This window comes from Talpa europaea (assembly GCF_964194135.1).
Source record: "Talpa europaea genome assembly, chromosome: 13".
Lineage (NCBI taxonomy): Eukaryota > Metazoa > Chordata > Mammalia > Eulipotyphla > Talpidae > Talpa > Talpa europaea.
This window is the reverse complement of record NC_140080.1, coordinates 46,466,372-46,479,549: the sequence shown is the minus strand read 5'-3', so window position 1 is coordinate 46,479,549 and position 13,178 is coordinate 46,466,372. Positions and strand designations below refer to the sequence as shown.

Here is a 13,178-nt window from a genome sequence, read left to right as displayed (position 1 = left end):
ACATTGCAGAGGCTAAGGACAGCTTCACAGTGCTGCGCTCAACCCCATGCGCCACCAGGGAGGCCCCAAGTCTTTTGCATTGAGACCTTATGATGTTTCCATTGTAATATGCTGCTTCTTTGTAGAAAAACAGAAACCCTACAAATATCTCTTTTGTACTAGTAAAGTAACCTCAAAACACTTCCTTCCTGGATGACTGCTATGCTGAATTACTATGTCATATTTAAGTGATGTTTTTTCATTCTCTAATGTTATGAAACAACCTAAGATAGCTTTGAAAATGAATAAAACTATATAAACAGTGTCATAATGTTAATTTTCAAATAATTACCATGACAATACCATGTCATACCATGTATCACATAGTGATATTTGAGAAAAATAAAGTAAGTTTGCGCTTTTTAAAAAATGATGTGTTTTAATGACATTTTAAAATTGTGGTATGCTAGAACTTAACATTAATTTTTGTGGATCTAATAGCTGTGTTTGTTCTTTTACTTACTAAGAGTGAATGAGTTTTTTTTAGTGAATTTGCTTAAAATAGAAATCCAAGTATAATTTAACTGTCTTTTACTCTAGTCTCTATAGAAGCCGAAATCCATCCATCTTCATTCTTCAAAATGCAATGGAATATGCCAAGGACTGTGTTCCACCTGGCACATAGGACATGCATGGAACCACATAAAGCTGGTCTTTTTGGACATTGTCAAAACATAAAGGGACCGTTATTTTTGTACAATGCTGAATCCAGAGTAGTTTTGGTTCAGGGCTCTCAAAAACAATGGTTGCATGTATCTGGTGTCCAATGTGTTACAAAGGAAAGGAAACCATATGATGCTCATCCATCCCTACCAGGGGTCCTTCACTGTAAAGAGTGGGAGCAAGACACTTTATCCAAGAGGGTTATATCGACCAATTCCACATCTTCAGGAACGGCTTCAGAAAAAAAGGAAGAACCTGATCCTTTACAAGACAAATCTATTAGTCTTTATCAGCGATTTAAAAAAACATTTAGACAGTATGGAAAAGTTTTGATTCCAGTGCATCTAATAACTTCGGGTGTTTGGTTTGGAACATTTTATTATGCAGCCATAAAGTAAGTTTTTCTTGTTTGTTATCTTTCTGTTTTATCAGAATGTAAATTTTCTTGATTGTGTTAATGAAAAGTTTTGATAGTTTTTTGTTTTAATGTCTTTAATTGATAAAGACTACTTTTCATAGCTGTTTTTCACATTTTATTAATAGGTGAGGTCTTTACCACTGAGTTAACTGAAGAAAGGATGACCATTTGCTTTGTGGTACCTAGAATGGCAGGAATACTGATTGTCAAAATGACAAAATGAGGGAAGTTTGTGAAGCATAGTTTGTCAGGCTGTGGAAGCTTTACAGTAAAAAGTAGATATTACTATTTGAATCAGACCCTCATTAACACTGTGTTGTTTTAATAGAATTATCTTCTTATCTAAGAGATTTAAGAACTAAAGGTGGAAGAAACAAGGTTGGACTTGTAGTTGATTTTTTAATTTAACCCTTGTGAAGGTTTCTTTAGTTATCGGTTTCCTCTTGTTTTAGATAGTAGGTAATTTTACTTGATGCTGAACAGCCATATCTCTTAATAATAGGTATTAATATTAGTTTAATATTAATAATTTTTAAGTTAAGAAATTTAATTTTTTGAATTTATAAATAAATTAGATGTTTGCAGTTACCACAATAATAATAGATTCAGGCAAGTTTCTTTCCTAATTACAAAGAGAAAGACTACATGTACAATGGAGCAACCTTGGACTGGCTTCAACCAAGTCAAACTCACTGACACCAATAATGGAAAAAGCTGACATTTATGAACCCTGTTGTGATTCACTGACACCAACACAGAATCAACTGTGCAGTTTTCCTGTTGAGAAATATTTAGCCTTAATCTATTATTGAAGTAATAATCAGATGAATCCATGTGGAGGGATATTCTACTGCACAGATGACCTGAAGAGTTCAAAAAATCTCAAAGACTAAAAAGACAATCTGGCCTTAACAAAAAATGGTAGGCTAGAAGAGCACTTCTAGAGATAAGGAGATAGACTTGACAAGATGTCAACAAGAGCATACCGGACAATTCAGAAAATTTCAATGTTACATAATATATTATTAACTATGTACTATTGTATATGTTAAATTTTTTCAATGTGATGATTACATTTTGTAAAGAAGAAGCACAGAACAATAGCCTTGTTCTTATTTAAGGATGAAGAGTTAGAGTCTGCAAAACTATGCACAGTAAGATAGAATGAACAAAAATAACTAATAACTCAATTTAGAGACTTTGTCTATCTTTTCATCCACCTCTAAACATTATTTGCAATTTATGGCAACTGCTTCTTCACTTATCTTTAATTCTGAGAATAGAATGCCCTGTTAGAATAATCAACATTTTCACTAAACCCATAGAATCATTTATTCTTTGCACAATAATGCAGTAAGTGGTGTTACATCACTTGTTTTTTACAATACTAGAGTTTGACATGCCATCTTAGAGGTTAAAGAAAAAAAAGTGCTAGTTAGGTCTTGAAGATTGAGTTGAAGTGTTGTAAGGAAATGGTGTTTAGTTGAGGAAAACTAAAATCATAAATGATTCTTATTCTTTTCTCATAGGTTACTTAAAGCTGTTAGTTTTGCTCTGATAAATGCCTCTATTTTTCAAAATTTGCTAGTTAGGGATAACTGTGTGTAAAAACAAAGCAGAAGTTGCAGAGTGTAAAGGCAGCACAACACAGTGATGTTTGTATATGTTGTTCTTTTAGAGTGAAAATAAGTACTTGATAATCCAGAATTGACTTTTAAACAAAATTTGGACTTGGTGTTTTCAGATATTCTTTTGAAAATATTTACCTCCAAAAGTTTGTGTATATATAAATTACTTTCTGTTTCTTTCTTAGAGGAATGAATGTCATTCCTTTTCTAGAACTCATTGGATTGCCTGACAGTGTAGTAAACATCCTGAAAAATTCCCAGAGTGGAAATGCACTAACAGCATACGCCTTGTTTAAGGTAGGTAAACTGTTATAAATTGTTCCTTACACTTCACCAATGAGCAGCTCAGTTCACCATAAAACTCCATGTTAGCTCCAATAGTTCTTTTATGACTTAAAATATTGTATTTTAATCTGATGACTACAGTTAATTTTTTTAAGTGGAAATAAAATTTTTTAGGAAGTATGTCTTGAATATAGGTAAATCATTTATAACGTGATCAGATGAATAAGACATGAATTTCTAGGGTAGTTACCTTTTTGACATTTCTTTTGATAATATATTAATTTTCTATATTCAGAGAGCCACACATTATCTGACTTGTCAGTGAAATTTAGCATTTTATTTATATGTTATACTATATATACATATATACATATATATTACTTATGTATTGTTTATACATTAAATGCATATTTTATTGATATCAATATATTTATAACAGTTCATCTTTTTAATTGGTAAAGTGGTAAAGTTCAATAAACTTTGACTTTGTTTTATATGATAAACCTTAATTTTGTATGTTTTGCAAAATGTAGGTTTCATTTTAGAAGTTTATAGTCTTTATAAAAACTGTTCTCTGAATTCAGATAATGACATCTTTTTAAGTAGTTTCTACACCTGTGGGTCTATATTTTGAAGAGGTAACTCATTAAAAATTGTGGAATTTAGCCATTAGTCTTGTTTTTCTCAGTTAACAGATTCTTAGGAGGGGCTATGAAGCTTATCTCCAGAAAAGAAACAGAAAGAATTTGGTAGCTAGATGTTATTTTTACTTATATTGTATAAGAATATTTAGAATTATAGTTTATAGTAAACATAACATTGTTTTATTGTCATCCTCATTAGTATTCTCTGTAAAGAGAATATTTATTATATTTATTATAGACTTTGACTAATGGCTAAAGCTTAATTGCTGGGTTTTTCAGCATTAAAACTTACAAAATTCATAAATTATCAAATTTCTAGCCATAGTGATTAAACTATTTTCTTAATTATACTTGCTCCTTAACCCACGTTCCCTAAACATATATGACACTTCAATTCATATCACAGTGTCTTAAATGCTCCTATTGATAGTTTTTTAATGTTTGTTTTCTTTATTTAAGTGTTGTTGGTTACCAATACTTAGAAACTCAGAATCATGCCTGATACTGTGATGTATAGGCAAATCAGTGCTCAGTTTGTGTTTGTTGAGTTACAACTGATATATAAAGCTGTATATGTAGCTACATTAGTATCAGCTAATGTAGCTTTTTTTCCTGTTTCCTGTTCCTCTGCGAGGTGGGAAATGTGGAGGGAATTCTCCTGGGCAATGAACTCTGAGATTTATTGCCTCAATAAGGCAAAGTCCCAAAATGAGGTGTGGCAAAAATTAGAATAACCTGTGAGTATGACTATGTGGCACTGGCTAGATTGTAATCATTAATTCCTACAGCTGTCTTTGATATACACCATTATTGAGTTGGCAAAAATTTGTTGAGCCCCTACTGTGCTCAACAGTGCTATTCTTGCTACTGGGAATAATATTAACTAAATAAAACAACACAAAATACCTGCCCTCATGGAACTTATATTCCATTCTGGTGGTGGGAGGCAGTCAGAGAGACAAGGTAAAGTTTTGTTTTTGTTTTTGTTTTTGTTTTGACAAGGTAAATTTTTAAAAACACACACACACAAATGGTATATTTAGATGACAGTAAATACTAGGAAAAAAAGAACAAACCAGCAGTGGGGATGTATTTATGGTATTATTTGGGCTTTTCTTTTTTTTCCAGAGGCAGGGCTGCAGTTTTAGAGGGAAGGTCCCACTGAGAAGGTGATAGAGTTTATCAGGTAGCTGTTTGGGAGAAGAGGCAGGGCTGCAGTTTTAGAGGGATGGTGTCACTGAGAAGGTGATAAGAGTTTATCAGGTAGTTGTTTGGGAGAAGAGCATTCCAAGCAGGAAAAACCCTAAGTCTGCATGATACCTGGGAAAGGTGTGACTGGAACGAGCAGGCAGCAGGTGACCATCTGGCCAGGTCAGGGCAAGCTTGAGGAGGTGGAAAGTCACTGGGCAGTTTTGGGCATCTGACTTGTTTTAACAAAATCACTTTGGCTGCTGTATAGAGAACAGTCTGTTACAGGGCCAGGAGGTCAGTCAGTGGTCTGGGTGACAACAGATAATCACAGGACCAAGGTGATAGCAGGAGAGGTGGTAAGAAGTGGTTGGTTCTGGATACATTTGAAGGATGGGATTTTGTAATGTGTTGATTGGAAATTGCTTGAGAAAGCTGTTATCCAGGTTTTAACCAGAAGAAATGAAGAATAGATTTGCTGTTTTCTGAGATGCAGACAACTTTGAGAGGTAGCAGATTTGGTGTGGGGGCATTGGCTAAAAGGTTATTTTGAACAAATGATATTTTGAGATTCTTAGACATGCAAGTGGAAATGAGGAGGTGGTGGTTTATACAGAAAACCTTGGAAAAGGCTCAGTCTGGAAATTTAAATTTAAGAATCACCAGTGTATAGATAGCCCAAGACATGACTGGAAAAGACTGCCAATGAATGAGGGAGGTGGAGAAAAGAAGTGGTCCAGGGACTGAATGCTGTCCCACCAAAAGTTAGGTGACATAAGGAAGAATCAGCAAGAATGCCTGGGAAGGGGGCAGGCAGCCCAAGAGGTAGAGGGTACTAGGGACACAGAGACCTGGCTGCTTCATGGGAAAAGCTGGCCCAAATGTGTGATTCTTCAGAATCATACTTGTGGATTGGGGGTCCCTACAGTGACTGACAAGAGCAGGTTTTGTGGAATGGTGAGGATGAAAATTTGGATAGAGTAATCAATTCAAGAGAAAATGAGGGGGAAATTGGATATAGGAGCACAGAGAACTCTTGCTAAGAGTTTTGGTGTACTGCACACCTTCTATAGGACTGAATTTTAAAACAAAAAGCCTCAAAATGTGATGCAGCCCCTCTCTTTCCCTCCCTCCCTTTCGCCCTCCCCCCCCCCTCAATTCTCTATGATCAGTCCATCTCCTGTTTAGTTTTGGTCCTTCAGTCTCTGGTCAGAGTTAAACCTGTACATATCTGCAACTATATACAGTCTCTTTGGTCCAATGGAAGTTCCTGATTAGGATTCCGTACGCAGAGTGGGAGTGGATAATATGAGAAGGTAACATAGGAAAAGTCAAAGGGAAGAGATTGGAAAGTGAAATTGAACTAAATTTAGTAAAAAATAAACATTTGGCCATCCTTCCCTTTCACCATCTGGTTCTGGTTTAGTTCTAGATATGCAGTGTTTGCAGGTTTGTGATGGAAGTGCTCCTGAGTGCTTCCTGATTCCCACTGAACCTACTGCAGGTTCACTAGCTCATGATGACAGACTTCAGTGCCACCATTGTGAATATTCTGCAACCTAAGGTTCAGTGTCTAAGTGACAAACATTTCTAGAAGGAGTTTATATACAGCATCCCTTTTAGGAGGAAAGCCATATAGGATAAAACTACTCAGCCTTGTGAAATAATAGTCATTTATACTGTTGGTAATAATCAAATAATAATTTGAAATTGTTTTTTGCTTAAGATGATAGTCATGATCAGGTGTTGATCTGCCCCTGTTTACTCTCTTTAGATTGCAACGCCTGCCCGATATACTGTGACTTTGGGAGGAACCTCTTTCACTGTGAAGTATTTACGTAGTCGTGGCTACATGTCAACACCACCTCCAGTTAAGGAGTATCTACAGGACAGGATGGAGGAGACAAAGGAGCTTCTCACAGAGAAAATGGAAGAAACAAAAGATAGGCTCACCGAAAAGTTACAAGAAACCAAAGGAAAAGTTTCTTTTAAGAAAAAAATAGAGTAGTGTGCCTTATTATATAACAGGTTATGAGAAATTCCTGCACTTTAACCCTTTAGAGACTACGGACAAAAATATATGTTTCTGAATTTTTTTTTTTTGGTTGTCCAAATTTATCAGTTGTCTGAGGGTTAAAGAACTACCTTTTAAAAGTTAAATATTACTAAAAAATCAGTGTTTTTTGGAAAGGAAGATATGAACCCATTGTCTTTCACATCAATAGCATCATTAAGCTTCAGAATCATACTTGTTTTATGTTTTATTGAAGCTATAATTTATGCAGACAAGGCAGTTGACTCCTTGAATAACCCATATGGCCCTAGACAAGATGTTAACACTAGGTTATTCATAGAGGTTTTAACTATATTCAGTTCTCAGTGTAGAGACAAACTTACCAAAACTGCCTGTGAATAAGAGATGAAAACAGTATGTAACAGTTATATACCACGTAAAATATAGACTTTATATGAAGATAGCTGAATAAAAATTTTCATATATATATAAATAAGATGTATTGGTTATATATTAATGAAAAAATTGATCCTTTTAAAATGATTTGTACCGGAAACTTGTCATAATTACATTTTTCAAAGCACACATATTTGGTCATAATACTTTTTCTCCTGGGACATAAACCCTCCTGTGAATCCTTTATATCCTCTTCAAGCTAATTATTTGGAGCAAAAGTGAAAAGAATATACTTTAACTTCATTGTTGAATTCGAATATTCTTAAGTAGCATCTTATGCTTGTGGTTCTCAGGTAGATACAGCTTTGGGAGGATGGAAAATGGTATCAGGTCATCACAGAGCTTGCTCAAGCTCCTGGGCACCTGGTGGGGCCTTCATCTTCACAAACTAGGGCTCCTTACCGACATCTTCATTTCAGAACTACTGAAGATTTCATTGTGGAATAAATTTAAAAATTGTAGCTACTGCATTTTCCCTTATATTGTAATCTCCTTGCATGAATATTGTATTTGAATTTTTAATAGCAAATTTGCTAGAAATTTAACAGCAAATTATCTGTTTAGAATGAGATTTTAGCCATTGTCAAGTATAAAAGCTGCTATGATTTGTATGTGTGTTTGAGGATCTACCCCTCTGTTTGCTTTTATTCTTAATTACTTTTTTTTATCAGTTCTAACCCTTGAAAAAAAGGCTATTTGGAAGAGAGAAGGGTCTCTTTCTAGATTGTAATTGCTTTGATTTATCTGATAGGCAAAAGGATGTCAGATGTCAGAGGGATTTGCAGAAACAATCCTGGGGGGATCGTGTCTATTTGGCAGGATTTTTGTATGAAGTACTTAGTTTGCCCAAATTTAGAGAATACTTTAAAGGGAAAACATTTTATATTTGAATCACTATATTGGAACACTTTTTTAATTAATATGCTATAACTGGACTCTCTCGGGGAACGTGAAGTGGTGAGGGAGGGAGCAGGTGCTCTGCTGACTGGCAGGTTGGCTTGTCTTCTGACACAAGGGTGACTGTAATTAACAATAGATTTTAAATCTTAAACACAACATGTTTTAGCTTCTTTATTAAATAATTTACATTTTTGCAGAAATTAAATGCTAAAATATTTCCAATTTCTTTATTTTTTCCTTATTTTTTTAACCACTTGAGATTATGCCCAAGAAACTCTTCTAAAACAATTTCCCTTTACTTTTTGCATTGCATAGGGTATATTTTCCAATGGGGATCAATTGTAGGTTCTTACTCCTGAGACTAAAGTTGCTTATCCTGTGTATCCACCTTTTGTTCACTCCATTTTTGAGTTGTTGCCATCCAATTTCATAACTGTTGTGTTTCTCCAGTTATAGAAAGTGAGGCATTGATTGCTTTGAAATTCTCTAGTAAAAAATTCTCTAAAGGTGTGAGAAGTTTCTGTCATTATTTGGCATCAGGAATGATATTTGTATCATATATCAAATACTGTTGCTAGCACATTGCTAATCTACTCCTTAAAGCAAACTATAAATAGCTTGAAAGGGACACCTATAATATAGTAACAGGTAACAAGTGAAATAAATGATCAAGATTTGTTGTTATAGAATCTACCCCCATTTACTAATGAAAGCTATTACTATAGTTCTTCATACTCCATGATGAAGTGAAACTATTGGCTCTTATTTCAGTGATTTTAGAGAAAATTCAAGAAATCTTAAAAATAATAATAGTTTGAGCAGAAAAGGAGTTTGATGAAAAGAAAACTATATTAGACACATAGCTTTTTCCTGCATTCTTTCCACTGGGTTTAGGTCATCTTTAGGATTTCTTAACCAGTTCAAATATGATTAAAGCCACTATAAAATATGGTGACAGTAATGAAATAGATAGGTGATTTTAGCAAACAAGGCAGAAAAAGTATGCATTTTTCCTGATGTTTTTGAATTTTTCACAAATTTGTTGAGTCTCACATTTCTGAATTAATGATTCTTGGCAAAGTGTATGTTTATGGTAATAGCATATTCCTTTTGTTTGCTACAGTTGATTTTTTTTTTTAAATAGGGACCTTCATTTATTTCGGATTTTCAAAATCAAGTTTCCAAAGGCCTAAGTTAAAATATGTTAACCAGTGTTGGTTTGATGTATTTTTCACTATGAAATGCTTACTACCTAATTAACTTTATCTGTGCCCCAGAATTACAATGCATTAAATCATAATGGCCTAGCTGCCACAGCACAGGAGTAGTCAAGTAGCAAAGTGTAGACCTCTTTTTTGCCTTGGAATTTAACTACCTGAACCAGCAGTTACAGAACAGAGGGAGGTCAGTAATTTATCGTACACATTCTGCAAATATGAACTTGGTTCTGTCTCTCTTCGTCCATCTGTGAGGGTACAAACACACACACACACATACAGAAAACTGTATTATGTAGACTCAAGTTAGTATTAAATGGGATTCCAAAAGATTTTGCATTGTGTCTCTGAAGATACAGTGACTTCATTCTTCTCTTGGAGACTTGAATCATCTAGGGGACCCACTCCTTCAGTCAGGAATTTTGGCCTGGCTTTCTAATTCCTGAAAGATATTTTTCTTGTACTTTGGGCTTATATTTGAGAAATGCCAATTTTTATATTTTTGTATATATATTCCCTCTCTGAGGGTTTTTCCTTTGTGATTTCTGTGTCAAAATGGTTCATTTCAACTGATCAAAACAGGGAAATATGGTGGCAGAGTGAAGACACCAGACCCACCTCCAGACTTGCACAACAAAACTGATGCAAAACAAAGCTAACCGGCCCCTCCCCTCCTCCCCACCCCCTGCCCCTGCCTGGGGACAAACATTATCACTCCCAATAGGAGCATCAACCTGACTAAAAGAGGTAGAGAAAAACTAAGTGAACTTTGATTAAAGTAGTAATGGGCTACCACAACACACAAGATGGTGTTGTGGCTGTGGTACTACTGACTTACATGCCAACACTGGCACTCCCAAGACCTGGGACTGCAGAACAGAGGGTGCATTGCAGAAGAATTACAAAGTGAGGCCTACTGTCTTGAATCAGGTTCAGTACAGAACAGCTGTAACTGGAATCAGGTCAGAGCACCTGGTTCCTTATAGAAAAAAAGACTACTAGAGTCCAGACTGAGATACCTGCCACCTCCTATTACAGGCTTAGACATGCCATAAACCTCCTATCCTTTATTCCGTCTGGGATATCTAGAACACTTGCTGTCTTTCCCTCCCACCCTAAAAACACACAAAGAAATGCTTTACAACAGGAATCTCAAATTCCTGAGCCTACTGGTGGTAATCCTTTGATGCCTATTGCCCTGATCCTCATTTAAGCCACTTCCCCTCATTGGTACCAGGCCCACAAGTACTACAAGTACAGAAAACAGTTTAATATCCTTACTGACACAATGAGACAGAGGGACACAACACAAATGCCAGAATAAAAAATCCTTGAAGGCGTCCATGACTGAAGTTGCTGAGCATGACAGAAGGGAATTTCAGGGAAAGGGTTCTAGTAATGCTGATGGACTTAATAAAATAAAGGAGGATATAAAAAAAAAAAACAAAGGTAATGAAAACAGGTGATTAGAAATATGGAGTTTAATGCTATAGTTGATTTTAAAAATACAATTAAGTGCCTTCATAGCAGGCAAACAAGTGAGGGACAGAATTAATGAACTTAATACTAGAGAACAAAAGGACAAAACAGTTTTCATTAAAAATGAAAATATAAGAGCTCTCTGGGACAACTTCAAGAGAAATTACATCTGCAACATGGGGATCTCAAAAGGAGAAGAAAAAGAAAGGCATAGAAAACTTATTCAGAAATAATCACTCCCTGGTGGTGCAAGGGGTCAAGTCTCAGCACTATGAAGCTATCGGCCACCACTGCAGCATAAGGTTGATTCCCAGCCATGGAGCTAACCCACATGGTGCAGCAGACCTCTCCTGTCTTGCCTGCTGCTCCCCTCAGATGTGTATTTCAGTCAATCCACCTCTTCTTCCCACTCTCAAGTGAATCTTCTCACCTCCCCCCCCACACACACACACACCTTGGCCTATACCCCAGCTCTTGTATACATAAATAAATAAAAATAAATCTTTTTTTAAAAAAACTAAAAAAAAGATCACTGAAAACCATCTCACCAGAAGTTAGGATGAACCAGAAGTTAGGATCCAAGAGGCCCAAAGAGTTACAAAGAAAATAATACCAGATAGACATACACAAAGACACAATAAAAAAGTTGCCAATCACCAATGCTAAAGACAAAATACTCAAAATATCAAGAGAAAAAAGGGCAACATATAATAAGAGAACAGCAATCGAACTATCAGCAGATTTTTCAACAGAAAAGGACTGCAAAGAGAGATTCAGAGAACTTAAAAAGACCTCCAATCCATAATCAACAAGATGGAGAGTAACGCATTTCACTGAAAAGCAAAATGTCAAAGATTTTATCAACACCAAATCACATTAAGAAAGAAATCCTAAAATATATACGGAAGGTGGTGATCAACATGGCGGCGAGGAAACGCTGCGAGTAAGATCTGCCATTAAAAAAAAGTTAATAGGAAGGAAAAGCGGCAGGTCCCAGTGAGAACTGGGACACGGAAGATAAACGGACGACTCCAGCAAACTACCCTAAGAAGAAAGTTGCCATAAAAGAGGACTAGAAGGGAGGGAAGCTCAGAACATTGGTACCCTCACCCACCCACAAAGTCGGCACTCTCTGACCAACAGAAAGGAAGAAAAAAACAAAAACAAAAAAATTAAAACAACCAACAAGAACAAACTACACATCAAGCAGGACTGTGAGTGGAAAGGAACTATTTCAACCACCACACCCCGTGAACGGGAGCTGTGGAGAACCCTGCAGGATTCCCCGCGGAGGTGAGCGAACAGCTCCAGGCGCCATTAGAGAAAAACAAAGACTCCCGGAGACCTACAAACAGCCCCAGTACAGCCGTAAGCTTGTGCAGAAAAGCAGCCCGCTTGAAAAGCAAGCGCGCATCACGGCTGCCCAGGTCCCCATGCCTGCAACCTAGGCTTGCAGGGAGACGCGCGGGGGCCCTCACTGAGGTGAATGTCCCTCACTGAGTAATCAGAAACCAGGCGCCCGGACACGGGAGCCGGGTGCAAAAGGCAGCATTTCTGCCGACACTGAACTGGGCTACAGCCCACGTCCTGGTCCTGAGGGCTTTGGAACTGAGACGCGGGGCATGTAATTTGGGGCATGGTTCCCCACGATGGTGGGGCACAAGGCAGACACAGCACCCCAAAGCCGTTGAGGCTTTCCGCACCACTGCCACCCTGTTTCCTGTCCCATGGGGTGAAAAAAATAGCTCCCCTGGACACAAGGAGGGATCTCTGGCGCCACCTAGCAAACAGAAAAAAAAATCACCAACACCCCATAGAACAGTCTTTCTTCAGAAAGACTGCTTGAAACCAGCAGAAGGCTCCCTGAGGAGCCAGAGGTGAGCTGGGAAGTTCGCCAACACCAGGCCCCTTCTGACCAGCAGTCCAAGCCCAGAAGGGGAGCGGGCACCCACGGCCGGGGCAGACCAGGCACGCAGGGAGTGCGTCCCGCATCGCCAGTTTAGAACAGGGACATTTCTTCAGTAAAGACTGCCTGAAACCAGCAGAAGGCTCCTGGAGGAGCCAGAGGTGAGTTGGGAAGTTTGCCCACGCCAGGCCCCTTCTGGCCTGCAGCCCAAGCCTGGAGAGGGAGCGGGAACCCACCGCTGGGGCAGACCAGACGTGCAGGGGAGTGAGTCCCCACATTGGCATTTTAGAACAGGGACCTTTCTACAGAAAAGACTGCTTGAAACCGACAGATGGCTCCCG

The 13,178-nt window shown here is 37.4% G+C and overlaps 1 protein-coding gene across 1 annotated transcript; it reads left to right on the top strand.

The window, feature by feature from the left end:
• Window positions 1-620: 620 nt before the first annotated feature.
• FAM210A (family with sequence similarity 210 member A) lies at window positions 621-6,873 on the top strand (the record flags this gene model as incomplete). The annotated part of the gene is made up of 3 exons (XM_084252884.1): window positions 621-1,096; window positions 2,934-3,045; window positions 6,640-6,873. The coding sequence occupies 3 exons, from the start codon at window positions 621-623 to the stop codon at window positions 6,871-6,873; spliced, it is 822 nt and encodes a 273-aa protein (XP_084109010.1).
• Window positions 6,874-13,178: the final 6,305 nt, after the last annotated feature.